This window comes from Muntiacus reevesi, chromosome 7, assembly GCF_963930625.1.
Source record: "Muntiacus reevesi chromosome 7, mMunRee1.1, whole genome shotgun sequence".
Classification (NCBI taxonomy): Eukaryota; Metazoa; Chordata; class Mammalia; order Artiodactyla; family Cervidae; genus Muntiacus; species Muntiacus reevesi.
Genome location: NC_089255.1, coordinates 85,454,637 through 85,476,252, shown reverse-complemented (window position 1 = coordinate 85,476,252; position 21,616 = coordinate 85,454,637). Strand labels below are relative to the sequence as shown.

Here is a 21,616-nt window from a genome sequence, read left to right as displayed (position 1 = left end):
TTTTGAGTAATTACTTGAAGTCTGTTGATTCTTAGTGCAAATGGTAAGCAGAGGTTTTTAAGATATTAGCTGTTATGCTATTTTAAAACATTTTTTTTTACTTATAGAAATTAACATTTACACAGAGTATATGATGTAAACCAGTGATTATAGTTTTCCATTTTAAAATTATATGTGTATAATATCTATATAATACCATTAATATATTGGAAATATTGTATAATACAACACTACTATAATTATTTGATATATGCTATAAATATTAATAATATATTAATATCATTTATATAATAATAGCCATCCTTATAATACTTCTAAATTTTCAGGAGTTTCACTCAACTAAATCTTTATGTGGAAAGATAATTCACATATAGATACTACAAAAAAATTCAGAGCTGGTAGGGCTGCTGCCATTATTCTTTCTGTTTTATAGCCTATGATTATTCAGAAGCTACTAATTTTAAGTTGCTTACTGAGGATATTATTTTTTCCTCAAATGCAGACTTACAAAAGTGCTGTTTTCTAGACCTCTTACTTAATGAAATTGAACACTGTGCTTAGCATGGTTCAAAATGGACTGTGATGGATAATTTGCAAACTAATACAACTCTAGTTTACATTCTGCTTATAATTCTGAGTTGCTGTTAGTTCTCTTACCTCTGTTACTATCTGCTCTGCCTAAATATTATTGCAGTTTTCTATTACTGCTTTGTGAGAGAAACTTATAATGTAGTCCAGCTTAGGATTGTAATAGAAATAAAATACCTGTTGAAAATTTCAGTTAGTTATACATTTAGTTTCATCTACATTCCTTAGATACACACCGTCTCAACAAGGAGTGGCTTTCAACTCTGGCGCTAAACAGAGAGTTATTCGGATGGTGGAAATGCAGAAAGATCCAATGGAGCCTCCAAGGTTCAAGTAAGTAGGTGGTTTCATGAGAAGGCACCACTGTTCCTTAAAAAGGAAAAAAAAAAAAGATATCAAAGGAGGGAAATGTCCATCAGCATATAAATGAATAAACAAAATGTGGGGCATCTATACATGGAGTGCTTCGCTGGTGGCTCAGCTGGTAAAGAATCCACCTGCAAGGCTGGAGACCTGGGTGTAATCCCTGGGTTGGGAAGATCCCCTGGAGAAGGGAAAAGTGACCCATTCCAGTGTTCTGGCCTGGAGAAGTCTGTGGACTGTATAGTCCACGGGGTCACAGAGAGTTGGACATGACTGAGCGACTTTCACTTTCACACATGGAATACTGTTGAGCCATAAAAATAACAAACTTTAATATGTACAGTGACATGGGTGGATCTCAAAATAATTATGGTGAGAAGCTAGACAAAAGCAAGTACATACTGTATGATTCCTTTTATATAAAACTAGAAAATACAGACTATCTATAATGACAGGAAGTAGATCAGTGGTTGCCTATGAGGAGGGAGGGAGTATGGATAGGAGACGAGAGGAAAAAGAGACATAGGCAAAGGGGCGTGAACTGTGATGATGATCTCACACAAGTAAATTGTGTTTACTTGTGTCAAAAGTTAATCAGATTGTACATTTTATGTATAGTTGTACATGAGTTGTGCCTCAATAAAGCTGTTTTTTTAAGAAGGGAAAATATTATTATTTGATGAAATGATGATAATACGGTGGAGGTGAAGTGGGTAGTGATGGTGATGACAGAGTTGGCTGTGTTTTAATAATTGTTGAAACTGAGTGGTTGTGATAAGAAAAACAACTTTTGAGGAAAACAGCTTTTTTCCCCCCAAGTTGCTGCCTAGGCATGTTGCAGTATGATGACACTACTCCCATAGAAAATGGACATTTAAATTAGGACTTGGATTTAGGATGCCAGTCATAAGTTCCCACCTTGCCTTTCCCAGGGAACATTTTAAAATATAGTTGGCTCTTCATGTCCACAGGTTTTGCATCTGCAGATTAAACCAACTGCACATTGAAAATAGTCAGGAGAGTTTTCCCTGGGAGTCCAGTGGTTAGAACTCTGTGCTTCTATTGCAGGGGACAAGAGTTCGATCCCTGGTTGGGAAACTAAGATCCTACATGCCACGTGGCATAGCAAAAAGGAAAAATTCCACAAAGTTCTCATAAACAAAACTTAAATGTCATGCCCACCACAACTATTTATATAACATTTACATTGTATTAGATATAATATAGAAATGATTTAAAGTGTAAGGAAGAATGTGTGTAGTTTATATGGAGATCCTACTCCATTTTGTTTAGGGGAGTTAAGCATTCATGGGTTTTGGTATCCTTGACATCCAGGAACCAATCCTTGGATATCAGGGGACGACTAGAACCACTTAGAGTTAAGTCCCAGGAAAAGTTAGACTCCTCTGTCCCAGCCACCTAGGTATTACTACCTGCTCTCTGTCTGCTGCTCACTTGTGGCCTAGGACAGAGGATTGTTCTTCCTCTAGTTCTTTGCTATCTCCTCACTCCTCACTTCTGGGGTCTTTAAGTAATAATAAATCTTGTGACTGTGCTTCATCGTGTGGATGTATTAAAAAATAAAATTGCACCTCAAATCGAAATGACCCAGCTGGGTTTCACTTCTCGAGGGTGGGAGCTCAGATGCTGAGAGGGCTATCTGAGGACCCTGTGTGGGTGGCTTGTGCCCCTTTTTCAGCAGGTCTTAGTCTGCACATTCTTGATTGAATACACCTGCTTTAGCTTCTCAACACATTACTGTATAATAGATGGACACTCATTATATACTCTTGTTTTTGTGTCTGTTTGAAGCTTTACGTAATAAAAAATGAGGCAGGAAGACCTCACTTACTGACTAAAAAGGAAATATGTATATCGTTCTGTGATTGTGCTTTGGTTTATCCTTCAGGATTAATAAGAAAATTCCTCGGGGACCACCTTCTCCTCCTGCACCTGTCATGCATTCTCCTAGCCGAAAGGTAATCTTTGCTCTAACTTAAAAATCTCTTTTTGTACTCATGATTACTAATTTATAAATAACCCCCTATAGAATAAATTCTAGATGCCTATATTATTTTCACCAAACATATTGTTTCTTTAACTTGTTTTTCAAGATCACAGATAGGGACCCACTCAAGACTGTAACATGTGGTTCCATAGTATGAGAATGTATGTAAAATGTTAGCTGTTAGCTGTTAGCTTTATGATTAATAACCTAACCCCTGCTTTTAATGAAATGAAAAAGGTCTGCTGTTTGAAAAGATGTTATCATGGTTGTAGGAAGTAGTTTCCTAGGATCATCAGGTCTGTAATTGATAGTTTAAGTGACTTTTTTTAAGGTATATTTTATTACCTCACTAAAAGAAAAAGTTTTCATCTGGAAGTATTCACATCAGTTTAAGTATGTAAAAATACTAACCAGCATTTGTAAGTGTCAAAAATAGATTATATTCCATGTTTATATTAAACTTATTACTAGAAACCATGATGTGGGAACATAGTATAAATAAATGGAATTAGAACCTTTGATTAAATCAGTGTATATTGAACCATCTTTGAAGAAAAAGGTTGCACTTAGTTTTTTGCTAGACTATAAATCTTAAAAATGTCTCTTCTCCCTCTCTTTTCTCAACACAGATGACTGTGAAGGAGCAGCAAGAGTGGAAGATTCCTCCCTGTATTTCAAACTGGAAAAATGCAAAGGTAATTAACTTGTCGTAAATTCAGTATCTTAGTGTTAGAACCTCCTGAAAAACACCCAGGAAGGACCTTCAGCCTGGGTTACTTTAAATGAAACCTCAGCATCTCATTTAGCTGAAGGTTTTCCAGAAGGAACACTCAACTTATATGACTTTTTTCTTTTTATGTTAATGTATTAGAAATGTTAGTGTTCCAGGCACATGAGTTCCATGTAGATTCTCCTGGTAAAATATAGTTATTGGAAACACATAGAGAAGGAATGAGTAGAATGAAATAACATTTCAGTGAATAACATCTTTTCTATTTTTTAGAAAACTTAAATTTGTATCTGAAATTCTTCCTGAAAGGATTTAGGTCAATTTAAATAATCATATGACAAAACAAAATAAATGTTTGGATATATTCAGTGCTTTCATTTTTTAATTATTTATTTCTGTTTATAACCATGCATAAATTATTTAAACCCTGTGCATATCTACTAATCACCAAAGGAGTCATGAATAATCTGTAAAATACTGTGAAATAAGTTTCATAACCACTGTTTCCTTTTCCTCCCAAATATTTCATGATTCTTTTTTTAATGGGTGAAAAAGACCACATCAATCCTTGATTTAAATACAAATTATTCCTTAAAGGAATTTAGAGAATTCCCTGGTAGTCTAGTGGTTAAGACTCGGTGCTTTCACTGCCAAGGAACCAGTTTGATCCCTGCTTGGGTAACTAAGATCCACCCCACAAGCCTTGCAGCACAGCCAAAAATAAGTTAGACACTCATCCTGAAACAAGAGGATTGTTGAGTAGTCTGGTTTGGTATACCATACATATATATAGACATGTATAACTGTGAGGTATCTTGAGCTGTCTGTAACACTCCTTGAATTAGGACTAAAGACCATGGGCAGGAGGTCATTATTTAGCAGTCTCATCAAAAGTCTGAAAGAAGAAAGCCAAGCATGGAAGTTACATAAACGTTCAGGCATATTCCTTGAGTTGTTGAAATAGGATGCAGAATTTCAAAACACGAATCTTAGTTGTCTAGCAGACTTTTATTTTTTTTCTGTTTACTAAAATGTGTAGAGTTCCAAGAATCTGATAAGTCGTGAAATCAGTGCAGCAGATTAAGCTACCTGTAGACATTATGATTTTAGTGCTTGCTTCTACCTTTGTATAACTGTTGTATTTATTTGTTGAGCAACTATTTAGCTATTTGGTAGTGACTTCCTTTTATTATAACCCAAAATTTAACATGAGAATCTGTTTTCCCAGAGCTTGCACTCTGAAATGCTAGTTCTTCTGCTTATTAACTGTATGACCTTGGGGACATTACCTAGGCTTTCTACCTGACTGTCTTCATCTGTGAAATGGAAATAATAATGTTACCAGCCTTATAGAATTGCTGTGAAGGACAAATGAGGACATAAATATTAAATGCTTAAACAGTCCTCCACACCAAGCCCTCAGTAGCTGCTACTACTGTGGCTTAATTATGAAAAGAGATGTAAGGAGAAAGAACTTAAAATGATTATCAAAATGGACATATATAAATCCAGTTTTAAAGACTCTGTTGTTGTTCTTTGGTGACCAGTGTTTTCTACCTGCCTTCGTGCTAGGGTTATACAATTCCATTAGATAAACGTCTGGCTGCCGATGGAAGAGGGCTGCAAACAGTTCACATCAATGAAAATTTTGCAAAACTGGCCGAAGCCCTCTACATTGCTGATCGAAAGGTTGGTCTGTTGTAATTAAGTTGTTTAATGCTCTTGATAATTCGTAAATCTGTTCAAAATTATCTGATACTGTTATTTGGGCTACATTGCTGAGTACCCAGAGAGGCTTTCGCCTGTGGTATGTGTTCCAGAGATGACATGTGCTGGTGGCAGTTCTGACCCTGTCTTGGCCTTTGTAGACTCATATACATACCCCACCAGTGGTGATTCATCTTCCCCACAACATTCTAGAATAATGGTGCTGCACTAGACTGATTCCATTTTGAGAAGGTTGGCACCTACTCTTCCTGGGTTTCATAATTTTTCCCTATTTCTCTTTGTCTTCCAAAAGATCAGTGGCATGGAATGGAAAATAAGCATACTGATGTATTGAATGCTACAGAAAATGGTGTGCATAGTATTGGCTGTCTGTTAATTTTATGGTATTAATATGTGTCTTTTAAGTTTACATGCATCAGGGTGTGGGCGTAGAATATACAAGAGTATATCTTCTGTGTCACAGTGAGCGCCCTTATGTAAATTATTTCTTGCTCATCTATACTAAGGCTATATCTTGAGTTAATCTGACTGATTTTGAAAACAGTACCAGTTCCTGTTATTGATATTGAAAATTGCTTTATTGCTTGTTTAATTTTATTTTTAAATTGTTTCTAAAATGAAACAGTGAAAAAGCATTAATGAAACACTGACTTAAAAGATTGATTGGAGTCAGAGTGAAAAAGCTGTTTGCAGTGTCACCTAGGCGAGTTATCTTTTGTAGACAAGAATCTTTGTTTTAATTAGCAGTAATTCACAAATGTGAATTCTTCTAACTATTCTTTCAAGCCAGAGTTTAGTCAGGAAATTAAATGACAGCTGTAATTCTTTATCCCTGATAGTATCTTATTTAACATCTAACTTCACTTACAGGCTCGTGAAGCGGTGGAAATGCGTGCTCAAGTAGAGAGAAAGATGGCTCAAAAAGAAAAGGAAAAACATGAAGAGAAACTTAGAGAAATGGCCCAGAAAGCCAGAGAGAGAAGAGCTGGGATCAAAACCCATGTGGAAAAAGGTATAACATACTCATTGTTGTTTAATTGCTAAGTCATGTCCATCTCTTTGTAATCCCATGTACAGTAAGTAGCCCACTGGGCTCCTCTGTCCATGATATTTCCCAGGCAAGAAAAACTGGAGTGGGTTGCTATTTCCTTCTGCAGGGGATCTTCCCACCCCAGGGATCAAACCTGAGTCTCTTGCATTCAGGCAATTCTTTACCACCTGGGAAATCCCCAGGGAAGCCCTGACATACTCGTTACTAAATTGAATTTACTTTATGAATAATATTTATCTCAATTTAGAAAATCTCAGCTGTTTTTTTAACTGCATGCAGAAGTAGTACATACATGTAAAGAAAATGTAGATACTTCAGAAATAATGTAGAAATGAAACAGTAATTTCTGCCTCATTAAGTGGAAGTAATAGAAAATAAAGAATGTGTATTTAAATGTGGGCCTTTAATATGTGAGTACACCAGAAATTTTTAAAGTTCTGAGCAGAATACTTTTAAAAATCACATATTATTCAAATGATAGGCTTAATTTTCTCTTTTCTGGAAACTTAGAGAAAAGAGATCTCAAACTGAACAATTCAGCTCACCCAATGGTAAACTTAATCCATAGTTTTTCTTTTAGGCCTTTAATCATTTTCTCTCTCACTCTGTTTAGTGATCTGCATAAATATTGTGGTATATGTGCTATATTTATTAGAGTGAGAAGACTAATTTTAATTCAAGAAAATTATGAGGGTAGTTTTCCTTTCAGTAATAATTCCTCATCTAGTATACTTACTCATTCAGTTCATGTTGAGCACCTACTAGGTGCAAGGATTTCATCTAAACACAAGAGTTTTCTGCTAGTCAGGTAGGGGATATAGCAGTGAACATTTTAGGGAATGTAGACAGACCAAAAAAATGTTAATCATATAGTGTATTAGAAGATAATAGTCACTATGAGGGAAAAAAAGAGGAGGAGTATGTAAAAGTGCCAGAAGGAGGGAGTGGTCAGAATAGACCTCACTTCCGAGATGGTAACTTTAACAAAAATCACTTGAAGAAAGGAGGAAGTGAGCCATGTGGATACCTAAGGGAAGAGCATCCCAGATAGAAGGAACAGCCAGTGCAGAGGCCCTGAGTTGGGAGTGTATCTGGTGTGTTCAAGGAAAAGCAGGAGGCCAGGATGGCTGGATTAGACCTAGAAAGCTAAGTAGAGGAGATGAGGTGTCAGAGTAGTTAGGGCAAAGTGGCCAGATCTTGTGTGCCTTTTATAGATTTTACTTCAAGTAACAAGGGAAGCAATTTGAAGAGTCTAGAGCAGGATGACATGATCTTGCATATGTTAGAAGGCAATGGAATGGTTATTTGGAGGAGCAGGAACACTGTTGGAAAGCTATTGCAATAATCCAGATAAGAGATAATAGCAGGAGGTAGGTAGTGAAACTATGTCAGGTACCAGGTGTGATTTGAAAGTAGAGCTGACAGAATTTGCTTATGGATTCGGCAGAAGAAGGAGAGAAAAGGAGTCAAAGATGACTCCAGAACTTTTGACCTAAACAATTGAGAAGGATTGAATTGCTATCTACTAATATTGGTAAGACTACACTGTGGAGAGATTTGGGAGGGAAAGATTAGGAATTTAGTTGTGGACATGTTAAGTTTAAAATGGAGGTGTCACAGATGTACAGAACAGACTCTTGGACTCTGTGGGAGAAGGCGAGGGTGGGATGTTCTGAGAGAACAGCATCGAAACATGTATATTATCAAGGGTGAAACAGATCACCAGCCCAGGTTGGATGCATGAGACAAGTGCTCAGGGCTGGTGCACTGGGAAGACCCAGAGGGATGGGGTGGGGAGGGAGGCAGGAGGGGGGATCGGGATGGGGAATACATGTAAATCCATGGCTGATTCATGTCAATGTATGGCAAAAACCACTACAATATTGTAAAGTAATTAGCCTCCAACTAATAAAAATAAATGAAAAAATAAAATAAAATGGAGGTGTCAAGCAGGCAATTGGTTATAGGAGTCTAGAGTTGAAGGGAAGTAATGAAGGTTATGGCTAGTAACCCACTTCCTTGCATATGTATATATAAATGTCTTAATGGGGCATGATATAAAAAAAACCTACCTGTTGTAACCTAGCCACTGAAGATAACTCAGAGTAAAACCTCTCTGTATCTAAGTTCTCTAAACTGATTTTTTAAAAAAGATGATTCTTGAGAAGTTAGTTAAAATTTTTAAAAATCCTCTTGCCAAATATTAATAAGAACTTACTATTAAGTGCTTATTATGGCAGGTACCTCTCTGAGTACCATATTACTTTATATAATCCCTACAGCAGCCCTATGCAGTGGTTCTGTTATTGTGACTATTTTACAGAGGAGGTGACAAAGGCTGACAGGGGTCAAGTAATGGATATAATTTCACATTGTTGATCTGTCATAGAAACAGGATTTGAACCCAGACAGTCTGACTCCAAAGCTCAAGGTCTATACTATATTCCTTCTGTATCTGCAATATATCCCTTCAGCCTGGAGACGGTAGAGAAAATGAAGATAGATATAGACACAGTAGATGAGATTAGGTGCAACAAGCCCCAATGTATCATGAGTAAAAGGTTCTTTATTTGAAGTAAGACTTTGAAAATATAAGGATGAACTTTGCAAATTCTTTTTTCTGGCATTTTATTATGAAAATTTTAAAACACATAGAAATATTCTCTTGTTCAGAATATTAATAGTGATAAATACAGTGATAAAGTCATTTTCACCTGTGTCCACAGAGGACGGGGAGGCACGTGAGAGGGATGAAATCCGGCATGACCGGAGAAAGGAGAGACAGCATGACCGGAACCTCTCCAGGGCAGCTCCAGACAAGAGGTAGGTGCTCTCTGAGGTCAGTGTGAATTGGGAAGAGTGGCCTTTGTGAGCCTTCTAGAGAGGAGTGTTAGTCCACTGAAACTAGTTTTGCTTCTCTCCTTCCTCTTCAGGTTGATAGCTTCATAAACTAGCACCTATTTTCTTGCCCTAAACTGCTTAGTCTGCTTTAGCAGAAGGACTGACTGTGCCTGAAAGCTTTTCTTCCATTACCTTGTATTGTCAGCTAGGGTTGAGACGGATGGGGATACACAAAAAGGGAATTCAGATCTTATTTATGAAGAAGAAAGTAGTGGATATGCCTGTTCTGGTCTGTTCTTTCCCTGCTTCAAACGGTGAGACAGGTTGATTTATCCTGTGTCTGCTCCTCTAGACAGGAAATAAGCTGCTGGACCTTTATTGAGGTCCTTTCACATGCAGAATACTGTACTGAGTGAGTACAGTGGGGGAGAAGAGCAGCTTTTGTAAGAAGTTAAAGTCAACCTCTTTCCATGAGCTGCTTCTGCTAAGTTGCTTCATTCGTGTCCGACTCTGTGCGACCCCATAGACGGCAGCCCAGCAGGCTCCGCTGCCTCTGGGATTCTCCAGGCAAGAACACTGGAGTGGGTGGCCATTTCCTTCTCCAATGCATGAAAGTGAAAAGTGAAAGTGAAGTCACTCAGTCGTGTCCGACTCTTCACGACCCCATGTACTGCAGCCTACCAGGCTCCTCCACTCTTGCTTTTCCAGGCAAGAGTACTGGAGTGGGTGCCATTGCCTTCTCCGCTTTCCATGAGCAGTTTCACTTAAAATTCAGAAAGATAGAGTTATCATATGAAATTACTTGGGAAAACTGACAGAACGCTCTTAATAAGTACAGACTTAACAAAGGAAATACATGTATGAACACTTGGAATAAAGTAAAGATGGATTCGTGAAGTTTGTGGTTCGCCAAAGGCCGAGAACTGAAATTGATGAGAAGTTGAAGAACTGCTGTAATACAGGAGGTGGAATTCTGAGTGAGGGTTAAATGCAAATGTAAAACATTTTCTTTCCAAATGAGCAGTTTTGCATGTTCTCATCCTCCTGTGAGCTGATACAATCTGTTTTTTTAGGTCATATCTTAAACAGATTCCTGCTGGTGGTATTCTTTGTTGTTTAATGGCATATTTCATCTCCTTGAATAAGTGAAGTCTTGGAAAAGCAGAAAATCTGAATTTAGAGTTTAAATGTACAGTACAGAACAGAAAGGAATGAAATGTGAACGTACACAGTTAATGATACACTCTCAGTGTGAAATCCCTAAGCTGTAGATATCAAAATGGCTCTGTAGATGAATAGAGCCCTTAAAACCAGTAAAGTGACTGAGAATTGATAAAATAGAAAAGCTTTAAACTTGTGCTTGGATGAAAATTAGATCGTCTATAGAAATCATTTTAAGACCTGAACCTCTAGTAAAGTAAATGATGACAGTTATCATGGTATCATTGTGATGCAGATTACATACATACCAAAACAGCAGAAGAATTAAGTTCATCTGAATGTCAAACATCATACTGAGTAATCCAGTCATTAGACATATTTGTCTCAAAATTATAATAGGGATAAAATTACTAAATGTTGTTAGGTAAAAATTGAAAGTGATTCATGTGATATACCTAATTTGCATCCAGTCCCCCTAACCCTTTATTATAATAGCAGATACAGACCATTTAGCAGTTTCATATCTCAACATGTGTTACAAGAAGATTGCTTGTATTAAGAATGATTCTTTTGAGAAAGGACATCCTCTTCTGTAGGTGGTGTTGGAAAAACTGGACAGCTACATGCAAAAGAAGGAAAACCTTATACCATGCACAAAAACTAACTCAAAATCAATTAAAGGTTTGAATGTAAGACCTTAAACCACAAAATTCCTAGAACACATAGGTAGTAAAACCCTTTGACACTGGTCTTAGCAGTGATTTTGTGACTCTGACTCCAAAGGCAAAGGAAACAAAGAAATAAACAAATGGGACTGTATCAGACTAAAGACTTCCACATGATGAAGGAAGCCATCATCAGAAAAAACAGGTAGCCTACTGAGGGGGAGAAGATACTTGCAAATCATATATTCGACAGGAGGTTAATATCCAAGCTATAGAAAGAACTCCTACAGCTCAACTAAAAACAACCCAGTTAAATGGGCAGAGGATCTGAATAGACATTTTTCCAAAGAAGACATGCAAGTGGTCAATAGGCACATGAAAAAATAATCAACATCACTATGAGGAAATGCAAATCAAAATCACACACCTGTTAGAATGCCTGTTATCAGAAAGACAAGAAATAGCAAGCATTGGAGAGGATGTAGAGAAAAGGGAACCCTCATGCACTGTTGGTGGGAGTATAAATTGGTGCAGTCAATATGGAGAACACTATGGAGATTTCTCAGTAGATTAATAAAACTGCCATATGATCCAGCTTTTCCACTTCTGGGTATTTATCCAAAGAATACGAAACACTAATTCAAAAGGTATATGCATCCCTATGATCACTGCAGCATTATTTATAGTACTCAAGATGTGGAAGGGGTGTGTGTGTGTGTGTATATGTGTGTACACACTAGAATAGAACTCAGCCATAAAAGCGAAATCTTGCTGTCTGTGATAACCTGGGTGAACCTTGAGGGTATCATGCTAAGTGAAATGAGTCAGAGAAAGAGAAACAGGGTGTGATTTCACTTATGTGAAATCTACAAAAAACAAAACAAACAAAAATTCATAGAGAGAGAGAACAGATTGGTGGTTACCAGAGAAGGGGGTTGAGGAATTTGTGAAATGGGTGAAGGAGGTCACTTATATGGTGATTGACAGTAACTAGACTTTGGTGGTAATCACTGTGTAGTGTTTACAGATGTCAAATTATAATGTTGTAGTCCTAAATTTTTCCTCAAGGGAAAAAAAAGCCCCTGAGCAGTTCTTTTCTGTATCAGGAATGCCTAATTATAAAACCCTATCTCTTCCAATAATCATGTATCTGAAATACTGTAAGAAATGCCATCCTAATTATGCCTTATCAAGGAATATATATGTTCATAAGATGTGAACTGGACATATTTGTTTCCTCTGCTTCTGATAATGGTTGTACTGAAGTTGAAATTCAGCTTGTCTGTGAAGAAGTTTCAATTTGCAGCATGGTATTTCAAAACAGGTCGAAACTGCAGAGAAATGAAAATCGAGACATCAGTGAAGTCATTGCTCTTGGTGTGCCCAACCCTCGGACTTCCAATGAAGTTCAGTATGACCAAAGGCTCTTCAACCAATCCAAGGTACACAGAGTCTAGAAATAGCATCTCTTAAGTGTTGATATAAATACAGTCTTAAGGGAAAAGAAAATTAGCTTATGAGACATTTGTATCAGCCTAAGGTATGCTGGTGTGATGGGGAAAAAAAAATTAGAAGTTGCATATTGTAACTTAAGAAACAAGTTAGAATAGCTCTTCAAGTTGGCTAGGATTTGAGACACTGTTAGAAAATGAAAGAAATTAGGTGGTAAAACTTGGTTCTGGTATGTGAGTCTTTCATTTCTAGGATAGAGCCAGTGTCCTATAAAAGTGTCTCTTGGGTTATTTTTTGTGGATATTTGCAAAAATAATTTTTTTAATGCTATAAAAACACAAATTTGGGATGTTTGAAAAATGAAGCTATAAAACCAAAGTACTCATCAGAAAGTCTGATTTCTAGTATCAGTTGTCATTAATTAGCTAGAACACCTTAGGCCTGAGGAAGTGCCTTTATGTTTTAATTCACCCAGCATTGATTATTTACAGTGCGATCAAAGGTAGACGTGTCTTAACACTCAAGGAACCTGCAAGTCTACTGGAAAAGACAGATACGTGTATATAAATAAAGACAAGGCGGACTGTGCTAAGAATACAGAAGTATAAATGTCTACTGGGACATAGAGGGGTCCCACCACCCCCTGCAAGGCTGGGAGTCACCCTGCGGATTGTTCCAGCAAACATGCTGAGAGCATGGTATCCGAGTCACAGCAGGACAGACTCACAGACCCACCAGGGGGGTGACAGGGTACACACACCCCCCAGCACGACTATAACCACATCAGGAGAACCCAGGTCCCAGCCCTGACGCTGCACCAGCTGAGGCAGGGCCTGGCTTCCTGTTTCTAGGCCATAACCATGGTCCAACAGAGACCGTGACCCCTCACACCCCAGGAGACTGTTTCGTGAATAACAAAGTCTACCTTTGAAACCAAAAAAAAAAATAAAAGTTGTGATGAAAAGTTTTATCAAAAGGCACATTCTTACATTAATGAACCATCACAAAACAAGTTTGTTGACTTGAGATTTTCATTGAGAATATTAATTGTATTATGCTTCAACAGTGTTCTCACACAGTTAAGGGGTTTAACATTATTACTGTAAATGGCGTCAGATAAAATGCTTTGCAGTTCTTTGATCTTGCCACTGTGTCTGCACAAATGGATTGTCGAGTGCCTGCTTATACTAGTATCCTCCAATTTTAAAGACCACTTTGCGAAAACAGTTGTTAATGAGTACCATATTTCATGTAAGGACCCAAAGGTGATATGAAGAAAAAAGAATGACTGTGACCGTTTTTGTTTTTTAATTGAAGGATAATTGCTTTACAGACTTTTGTTTTCTGTCAGACCTCAACATGAATCAGCCATAGGTATACATATACCCCTCCTGTGACCATTTTTTAATAACCTTTTAAATTTGTAGTTCAGATTGTTGAACATATAAGCGGTAAATGAGCAAGGGTTTACTCTTCCTAAGAATGTAATCCGATTCAACTTTTAATAAAAACATGTACACTTTTAATGTCTATTTTTCCACAGGGTATGGACAGTGGTTTTGCAGATGGAGAAGATGAAATTTACAATGTTTATGACCAAGCCTGGAGAGGTGGAAAAGATATGGTCCAGAATATTTACAGGCCCAGTAAAAATCTGGACAAGGACATGTATGGAGATGACCTAGAAGCCAGAATAAAGACTAACAGGTACCAGGGCTGACCGCTCAGTTTTAACATCTACGGCAGTGAAAATAAAGGGGTTCACAGTCATTTCTCTTTTTCCCTAGGTTTGTTCCCGATAAGGAGTTTTCAGGTTCAGACCGTAGACAAAGAGGCCGAGAAGGACCAGTTCAGTTTGAGGAGGATCCTTTCGGTTTGGACAAATTTTTGGAAGAAGCCAAGCAACACGGTGGCTCTAAAAGACCCTCAGATAGCAGCCGTCCCAAGGAACATGAGCATGAAGGCAAGAAGAGGAGGAAGGAGTAGATAATTCATTCAGAGTGAACGAACTGTTATTGATAACCCTAATGATGCAAGTCATATGGGGAACACTTTGTACATGGCCAGGATAAAAACCAAATCTGGGTGTCAGAGCCCAGCACTACTTTTTATTACAGGAGAGGGAGGGGGGTATGGAAAAGTTCTACTTTGAATTATTTAGTTTTTTTAAAAATGGGTTGTGTTTGTGCTTCTCCCACCTTTTGGCATTTATAGAAAATACTGCCCCACACATGAAATTAAGGCCACTTCCTTTCAAGTGACATTAGTACTCTGGGGTTAATATTTTGTCTAAAAATGACTGCTTATGAATAAAGTGACCCCAGTCATAGCAAGTAGAAAGAAGGATGTTCACATATTGGAACTGTCCTGCCAAATGATGTTTGCCCCTGTTGTGCTCTGTTAATTTGGAGTGGGGAAAGGAAGCTCTTGCTTGGTGCAACTATTTGTTTCAAATAAAAACATTTAGACAAAACTTCCTCTTTTATTTACTTTATTCAGTAGGCAGTGAGGGTCTCAAAAATCTTTCTCTTCATCAGATGTTTGGTCTCCTTGTAAAGCTTTGGGTTTTTGAGGTTGAACATGGAGCTGGGGGAAAACAAAAAATTTCAGCACTATAAGGAAAGTCAATGTCTGCAAAAACATTAAAACTGAAAACTGCTGTTCTGTGAGGGATCAGCACCAGTGAGCCAAAGGATGTTATTTGTTCCTTGTACTTAAGGCTCCCTGAACTCCCATTAAAAATTGTAAATCAGTCTGGCCCAAGGACACATCAGTTCAGTTCAGTTAAGCTCATTCGTGTCCGACTCTGCGACCCCATGAACTGCAGCACGCCAGGGTTCCCTGTCCATCACCAACCCCCAGAGCTTGCTCAAACTCATGTCCATCCAGTCGGTGATGCCATCCAACCGTCTCATCCTCTGTTGTCCCCTTCTCCTCCTGCCTTCAATCTTTCCCAGCATCAGGGTCTTTTCTAATGAGTCAGTTCTTCACATCAGGTGGCCAAAGTATTAGAGCTTCAGCATCAATCCTTCCAATGAATATTCAGGACTGATTTCCTTTAGGATGGACTGGTTGGATCTCCTTGCAGTCCAAGGGACTCTCAAAAGAGTCTTCTCAAGGTCACATAGTAAGTGGGAAAGTCAGTATTTCAACCAAGGTCTCCCTGCTGTTTCCACTGTTCCCTGTCCCATGTATCTTGCTAACTATTAAAGTGTCTTCTTGTATTTAAGTTTCCAGACCTTTTAGAACTGGGAACTCTCCCACCTTCGCCATTCTTTAACAAACATTAAGTTACAAATTGTCCAAAATCCCTGTCATTTCACACTTCTGACCTATTTAACTGGTACAAAGAAAACTCACATGATATGATACAGAAACATATTTACCTTTACTCCATCAATAACATGATTTTCCTGTTGTAGTGCATTGTGAAGTTCTTCTTCTGAAGAAAAGTGAATCCAACCCATACCTTTGTGAAAGCCAGTCTCTTTGTCCTTAAAAATTCAAAATTTAGGAAGAAATTAATAATCATGCATGAACTTGAGAAAGTTTCCAGGTGTTCCAAATCAAACCACCAACTTTTTCACCTGCCAAAATGGAATACAAGACATATTAATTAAAAAGTATCAAAAACCCTGCTTTAATACAAATACTCTCTTATTTGCCCAAAGCTTAATCTCTCTTAATCTTAACATATTCTCTAAAACATGAGTAAAGTGCTTTCTGTGTTGTTCGAAATAAAAACCACACTAGCGGCAATAGTCAAGGGAAATTTTGATAAAGAAGTACTCTTCCTATTTCTAACTTACTCCTAGAAACTAGGAAATTAAGCCTTCAAACCTAAGTGCATTTATGGTAATTTCTGAAACTAATCACCCTCATCATGACTATCACCATTATCACTTGCTCCTGAGGAAAAAGGAACAGTTACCTTTACTTACCTAGTTTAGACTTCTGGGTTAATTTAAGCAATCCTACTACTTACTTTTGTGCAAAAGACAGGAGTGCTTATCATCCAACCTGTACATCAGATTCTGGCTTCCCTATATTTTTACTGTAATGTACACATTAATTTTCCTACGAATCAAAGACTTCTCTTGTTTAAAATCTGTTAACTCCAGGTCCTAAGTTATTATTCTTGATACTTTTAAGAGGTAAATGGCAACCAAGAGAAATGTTACTTTTTGGAGAAACTTTTTTTAATATTCCTCAAAAAACTCAACTTCATACACTTTGTAAAACTATTTTTTCAAGCTTACCGATTTTCATGTCTGTAATACACATGCCTCATTATTTTAATCAGCTATAAAAATGCCATTGTATCAGTGAATTAATATCTATTCAACCAACCCCACTGATGAACACTTACCTTCTTTCCAATTATATTACTAAACAATGCTGTTCTGAACATCCCTCACCTCGCATTTCTGTAAAATCTATCTCTAGAAATGGAACCTCTAGATCAAAGCAAATTCTCCTCTTTTCTTTTTGCTACTTACTTTTTATTTTGGCTGCACTGGGTCTTTGTGGCAGCACACAGGCTTTCTCTAGAGTCAAAGGCAAATCTTAAAATGTTGACAGATTTTGCCAAATTACCCTTCAGAGACAGTATCAGTTACACTCAACAATTTCTGTACCAGTTTCCCTATTCCTTCACTAGGGCTGGATATGCATAACCTGTTAGATCTTTGTAAGGCAAGTAACGTTAAGCCAATAGTTACGAATTTAAGTTACTTAAAGTTGATATTTTACCACAGCCTTTTCATTGCCATGAGGAAAAAAGCAATTTTAGTGAAGCATGTGTAAACTGTAAGTCTGCTCATGTCACACACCCCAAAACACAATAATTTATGAAAGTCCACAGAAAAATACAGCTTAGGATAAAGAACAAATTTATACAGTGATTTTTTTAAGACTTTTTTCTTTTAAGTAAAGAACTCTTATTACTTTATTTACTTAATTATTTTTGCAGGATGTTAGTTCTCCAACCAGAGATTGAACCCACACCCTTGGCAGTTGAGAGAACAGAGTTCTAACCACTGGACCGCCAGGGAATTACCATAGATTGATTTTTAAACCCTCAGGAGGAAGCAAAGAAAATGTAACAAACAAACAGTAAAAGCACTCAACCTGGGCTTCCCTAGTGGCTCAATGAAGACTCCACCTGCCAATGTTGGCAGGAGACGCTGGTTTGATCCTTTGGGAAGATCCCACGTGCCCTGGGGCAACTGAGCCTGTCCACAAACACTGAGCCTGCGCTCTAGAGCCCAGGAGCCGCAACTGAGCCCATCTGCCACAACTCCTGAAGCCCGCATGCTGTGGAATGTGCTCCGAAATGAGAAGCCACTGCAATGAGAAGAGAAGCCCGTGCAGCAGCCAAAACCTAGCACATCCAAAACACTCAACTCAGTGAGGATAAAGATTAAAATTTTCTCCACCAGTTAAGTTTTATGATAAATGATCCTCTACTCTCTCAAAGTCCTTAATACTATAATAGACAAAATTCCAAAATGGCCCCAAGACCTCCATGTGTTCCACCATGTTACCCCCTGTATAATTCCCTCCCCCTGCATGTGGGCAGGACCTATGACATGCTTCTAACCAAAAGAATACAGCAAAAGTGACAGGATGTTGCTCCCTTGAACACAAAGATGGGGTGTCCCTCTGAAGACTAAATTCTAAAACTGTCTCAGCAGACTAGAGAAACGCAGTGCTGACTCTCAAGCAAGCTGCCATGTTGGGAGAGGGCCTACACGAGAGGGATCTAGCAAGGTGGCAAGCTGGGTGACAAGCAACTGCAGGTAGTTTCAAGGACCTGAGACCAGCCTCCAGCTGAAAGCCAGCAAGAATGCAGATACCCCAGCCCTACAGTCGAAAGACGAATTCTACCAAAACCTGAGGGAGCTGGGAAATCAATCTTTCCCGGCGGAGCCTCTCCAGCAGACAGACACCTGGATTGCCTCTTGTGTGAATCCCTGAACAGAGGACCTAGCAAAGCTATGCCTGGACTCCTGATCTCTATAATCTGTGAAATAATGTGCATGTGTTGTTTTGGGCCATTACGTTTGTGATAATTTTATGCAACAATAAAAAGAGCTAACACAAATGCCTCGAATACCTAGGATAAGCCTTTTTGTTTTGTTTTTTTAAATCAGTACCACCCATAATTTAATCAACAAAGACTGAACAGCTTCACTCCATTACCATTTCATGTAAACTGATATGCTTTGACAAAGAATAATCAAAAATTAGAGGAAAACATTATTGCTTTTTTTAAAAAAGGTAATACTCACAAAAGGAACAGTGCACTTTCTTACATGGCCAAATTGTGCAAAGTGTTCTCTCAGCTCACCTGTATAAGAAAAGAAAACATATTTTTTAAGTTGTTATTGTTTTATCCTCCATCCTAGATTGAGATAGAAACCAAGAGGGGTCCTAGAGCCCCCAAACTCCTTGTGAACAAGTGCTAGTTTGTATTTCCTTGCAGCTTTAAGATCCAGGAAACTATTATGGTATTGATTATAAAGCTGTAATGTACCAGATTTGGGGAGGTATTGGGGTGGGGTGACATGGACAGATAAACTGCTGAGTTGACTTAGTCTTCATCTCCAGCAAGTGCTGAGTCTTCACCATACCAGGTACTAGCTAAATGCATGGATTAAAATCCTCGTGAGATGATCACACAAGAAACAGTTAAACAATCACAATACTGTGTGTTGTTAGCTATATTAGAGACTTCCAAATAAAATCTCAATCTCAAGAATATCTGCAAAAGTGACCATGGATTTTACATTTTGGTGAGCAAATGTAAAAACCTTAACTCAAAACTACAGTTGACAAAAAGCAGTGTTGGTAACAGAAGTCAGTACTGATCACTCCCCAACTCTCTATGTCCAGCCTAAGCCTCTCTCTTGAGCTTAATTTTTGTAATCATGAAAACAATTACCATTTATTGAGTACTTATCCTGTATTGAGTACAAGTCTAAGCACTTGTGTTTACATATAAATTCATTTAATACAATCAACACCCCTAGGGAGAAACGTATTATTGACTCCATTTTATGGGTGATGAAACTGAGACACAGTGGTGAGCCCTTTTCCCCCAATTACGTTCCCTTAGGTACACACTTTAGGTTTTGAACTGTAGTGTTGGATAAGACTCTTGAGAGTGCCTTGGACTGCAAGGAGGCCCAACCAGTCCATCCTAAAGGAAATTAGTCCTGAATATTCATTGGAAGGACTGATGCTGAAGCTGTAACTTCAATACTTTGGCCACCTGATGAGAAGAACTGACTCATTAGAAAAGACCCTGATGCTAGGAAAGATTGAAGGCGGGAGGAAAAGGGAACGACAAAGGATGAAGTGGTTGGATGGCATCATTGACTCAATGGACATGAGTTTGGGTAGACTCAGTAAATGGTGATGGACAGGGAGGCCTGGCGTGCTGCAGTCCATGGGGTCACAAAGAGTCGGACACAACTGAGCGACTAAACTGAATTGAACTAGGTTACACAACTACCTAAAGACCAAGTTGGAATTCTAACCCAAGGGGAACCACTTCGGAGTGCATTTCTCAATCTATACACAACGTCCCCTGTCCAGCTAACAGAGAACTCATAGGTTTCTGAAACTAAACGCATTTAAACTTTACTCATCTTCTTTCGATCTGCTTCTCCTACATTCTAATCACCAAATTCACCAACATTAAAAACCTGAAGGTCATTCCTCCCTTTCCCCCATTCTGTACTCTTCCCCATTTAAACCGTCACAAAATCTATCGATTATTCTTTGGTTAACGTAAGTGGACCTGACCCCCTCCTTCTATAACTACCCTGAAGTCTTCACTTTTGAACTAAACTACTGAAACTACCTCTTGTCACGCTGAATCCGTCCCCACGCTGCAATCAAAACAACCGATTCTAAATCATAAACCTTAACAGTTTTGAAGTTCAGTTCAGTTTAGTCACTCAGTCATGTCCGACTCTTTGCGACCCCATGGACTGCAGCACACCAGGCCTCCCTGTCCATCACCAACTGCCAGAGTCCACCCAAACCCATGTCCATCGAGTCGATGATACCATCCAACCATCTCCTCCTCTGTCGTCCCCTTCTCCTCCTGCCCTCAATCTTTCCCAACATCAGAGTCTTTTCAAATGAGTCAGCTCTTCGCAACAGGTGGCCACAGTACTGGAGTTTCAGCTTCAACATCAGTCCTTCCAATGAACAGCCAGTACTGATTTCCCTTAGGATGGCCTGGTTGGATCTCCTTGCAGTCCAAGGGACTCTCAAGAGTCTTCTCCAACACCACAGTCCAAAAGCATCAATTCTTCGGTGCTCAGCTTTCCTCACAGTCCAACTCTCACATCCATACATGACCACTGGAAAAACCATAGCCTTGACTAGACGGACCTTTGTTGGCAAAGTAATGTCTCTGCTTTTCAATATGCTGTCTAGTTTGGTCATAACTTTTCTTCCAAGGAGCAAGCGTCTTTTAATTTCATTGCTGCAATCACCATCTGCAGTGATTCTGGAGCCCAGAGAAATAAAGTCAGCCACAGTTTCCACTGTTTGCCCATCTATCTGCCATTAAGTGAGGGAACCAGATGCCATGATCTTAATTTTCTGAAAGCTTTAAACTCCGAAAGGCTGGAGACGGTGAATGGGTGCCCCAAAAAGCATCCCTTAAACGGCTAATTGCAGACAAAATTTCTTTCTACTCACTGGCTTGCTCAGGAGCACACTCAGCCTCCTTAATCCAGCCACCACGCGGATTTAAGAGCTTCGCAGCAAGCAAGGTTTTTCAGGATTGCTCGGACCTAAAAATTCCGCCCGCCTCTACTACATTTCCAACTCACTTGAGGCCGCCGTCCAGGGAATTTTTCTGACAAACGCAACCGGCCGGCCGATATTCGTTCGCAGCGCCATAGCGCCCCTCGCTGCAGAAGCCGCCATCTTTAGGCTGAGGAGCTTCTAGTGATCTGAGGTCACGACCCCGGAAGAGCCTGCCTAATCCGGAGCACGGAAATTAA

The 21,616-nt window shown here is 38.7% G+C and overlaps 2 protein-coding genes across 2 annotated transcripts in view; one reads left to right on the top strand and one right to left on the bottom strand.

The window, feature by feature from the left end:
* The window catches only part of SNW1 (SNW domain containing 1), a 30,289-nt gene extending 15,229 nt beyond the window's left edge, over positions 1-15,060 (top strand). Inside the window, exons 6-14 of the mRNA XM_065940702.1 lie at positions 817-921; positions 2,861-2,930; positions 3,589-3,654; positions 5,262-5,378; positions 6,288-6,429; positions 9,195-9,291; positions 12,460-12,577; positions 14,131-14,294; positions 14,375-15,060. Of these exons, the coding sequence (XP_065796774.1) occupies positions 817-921; positions 2,861-2,930; positions 3,589-3,654; positions 5,262-5,378; positions 6,288-6,429; positions 9,195-9,291; positions 12,460-12,577; positions 14,131-14,294; positions 14,375-14,573 (1,078 nt within the window). The 3' untranslated portion in view covers positions 14,574-15,060. The remainder of the gene's footprint in view (positions 1-816; positions 922-2,860; positions 2,931-3,588; positions 3,655-5,261; positions 5,379-6,287; positions 6,430-9,194; positions 9,292-12,459; positions 12,578-14,130; positions 14,295-14,374) is intronic.
* Position 15,061: 1 nt separating this feature from the next.
* Positions 15,062-21,571, bottom strand: SLIRP (SRA stem-loop interacting RNA binding protein). Its single transcript, XM_065940704.1, has 4 exons — positions 21,443-21,571; positions 18,881-18,939; positions 15,974-16,081; positions 15,062-15,173 (listed from the first exon to the last, which is right to left on the bottom strand). The coding sequence occupies exons 1-4, from the start codon at positions 21,537-21,539 to the stop codon at positions 15,102-15,104; spliced, it is 336 nt and encodes a 111-aa protein (XP_065796776.1). The 5' UTR covers positions 21,540-21,571; the 3' UTR covers positions 15,062-15,101.
* Between the last annotated feature and the right edge of the window lie 45 nt (positions 21,572-21,616).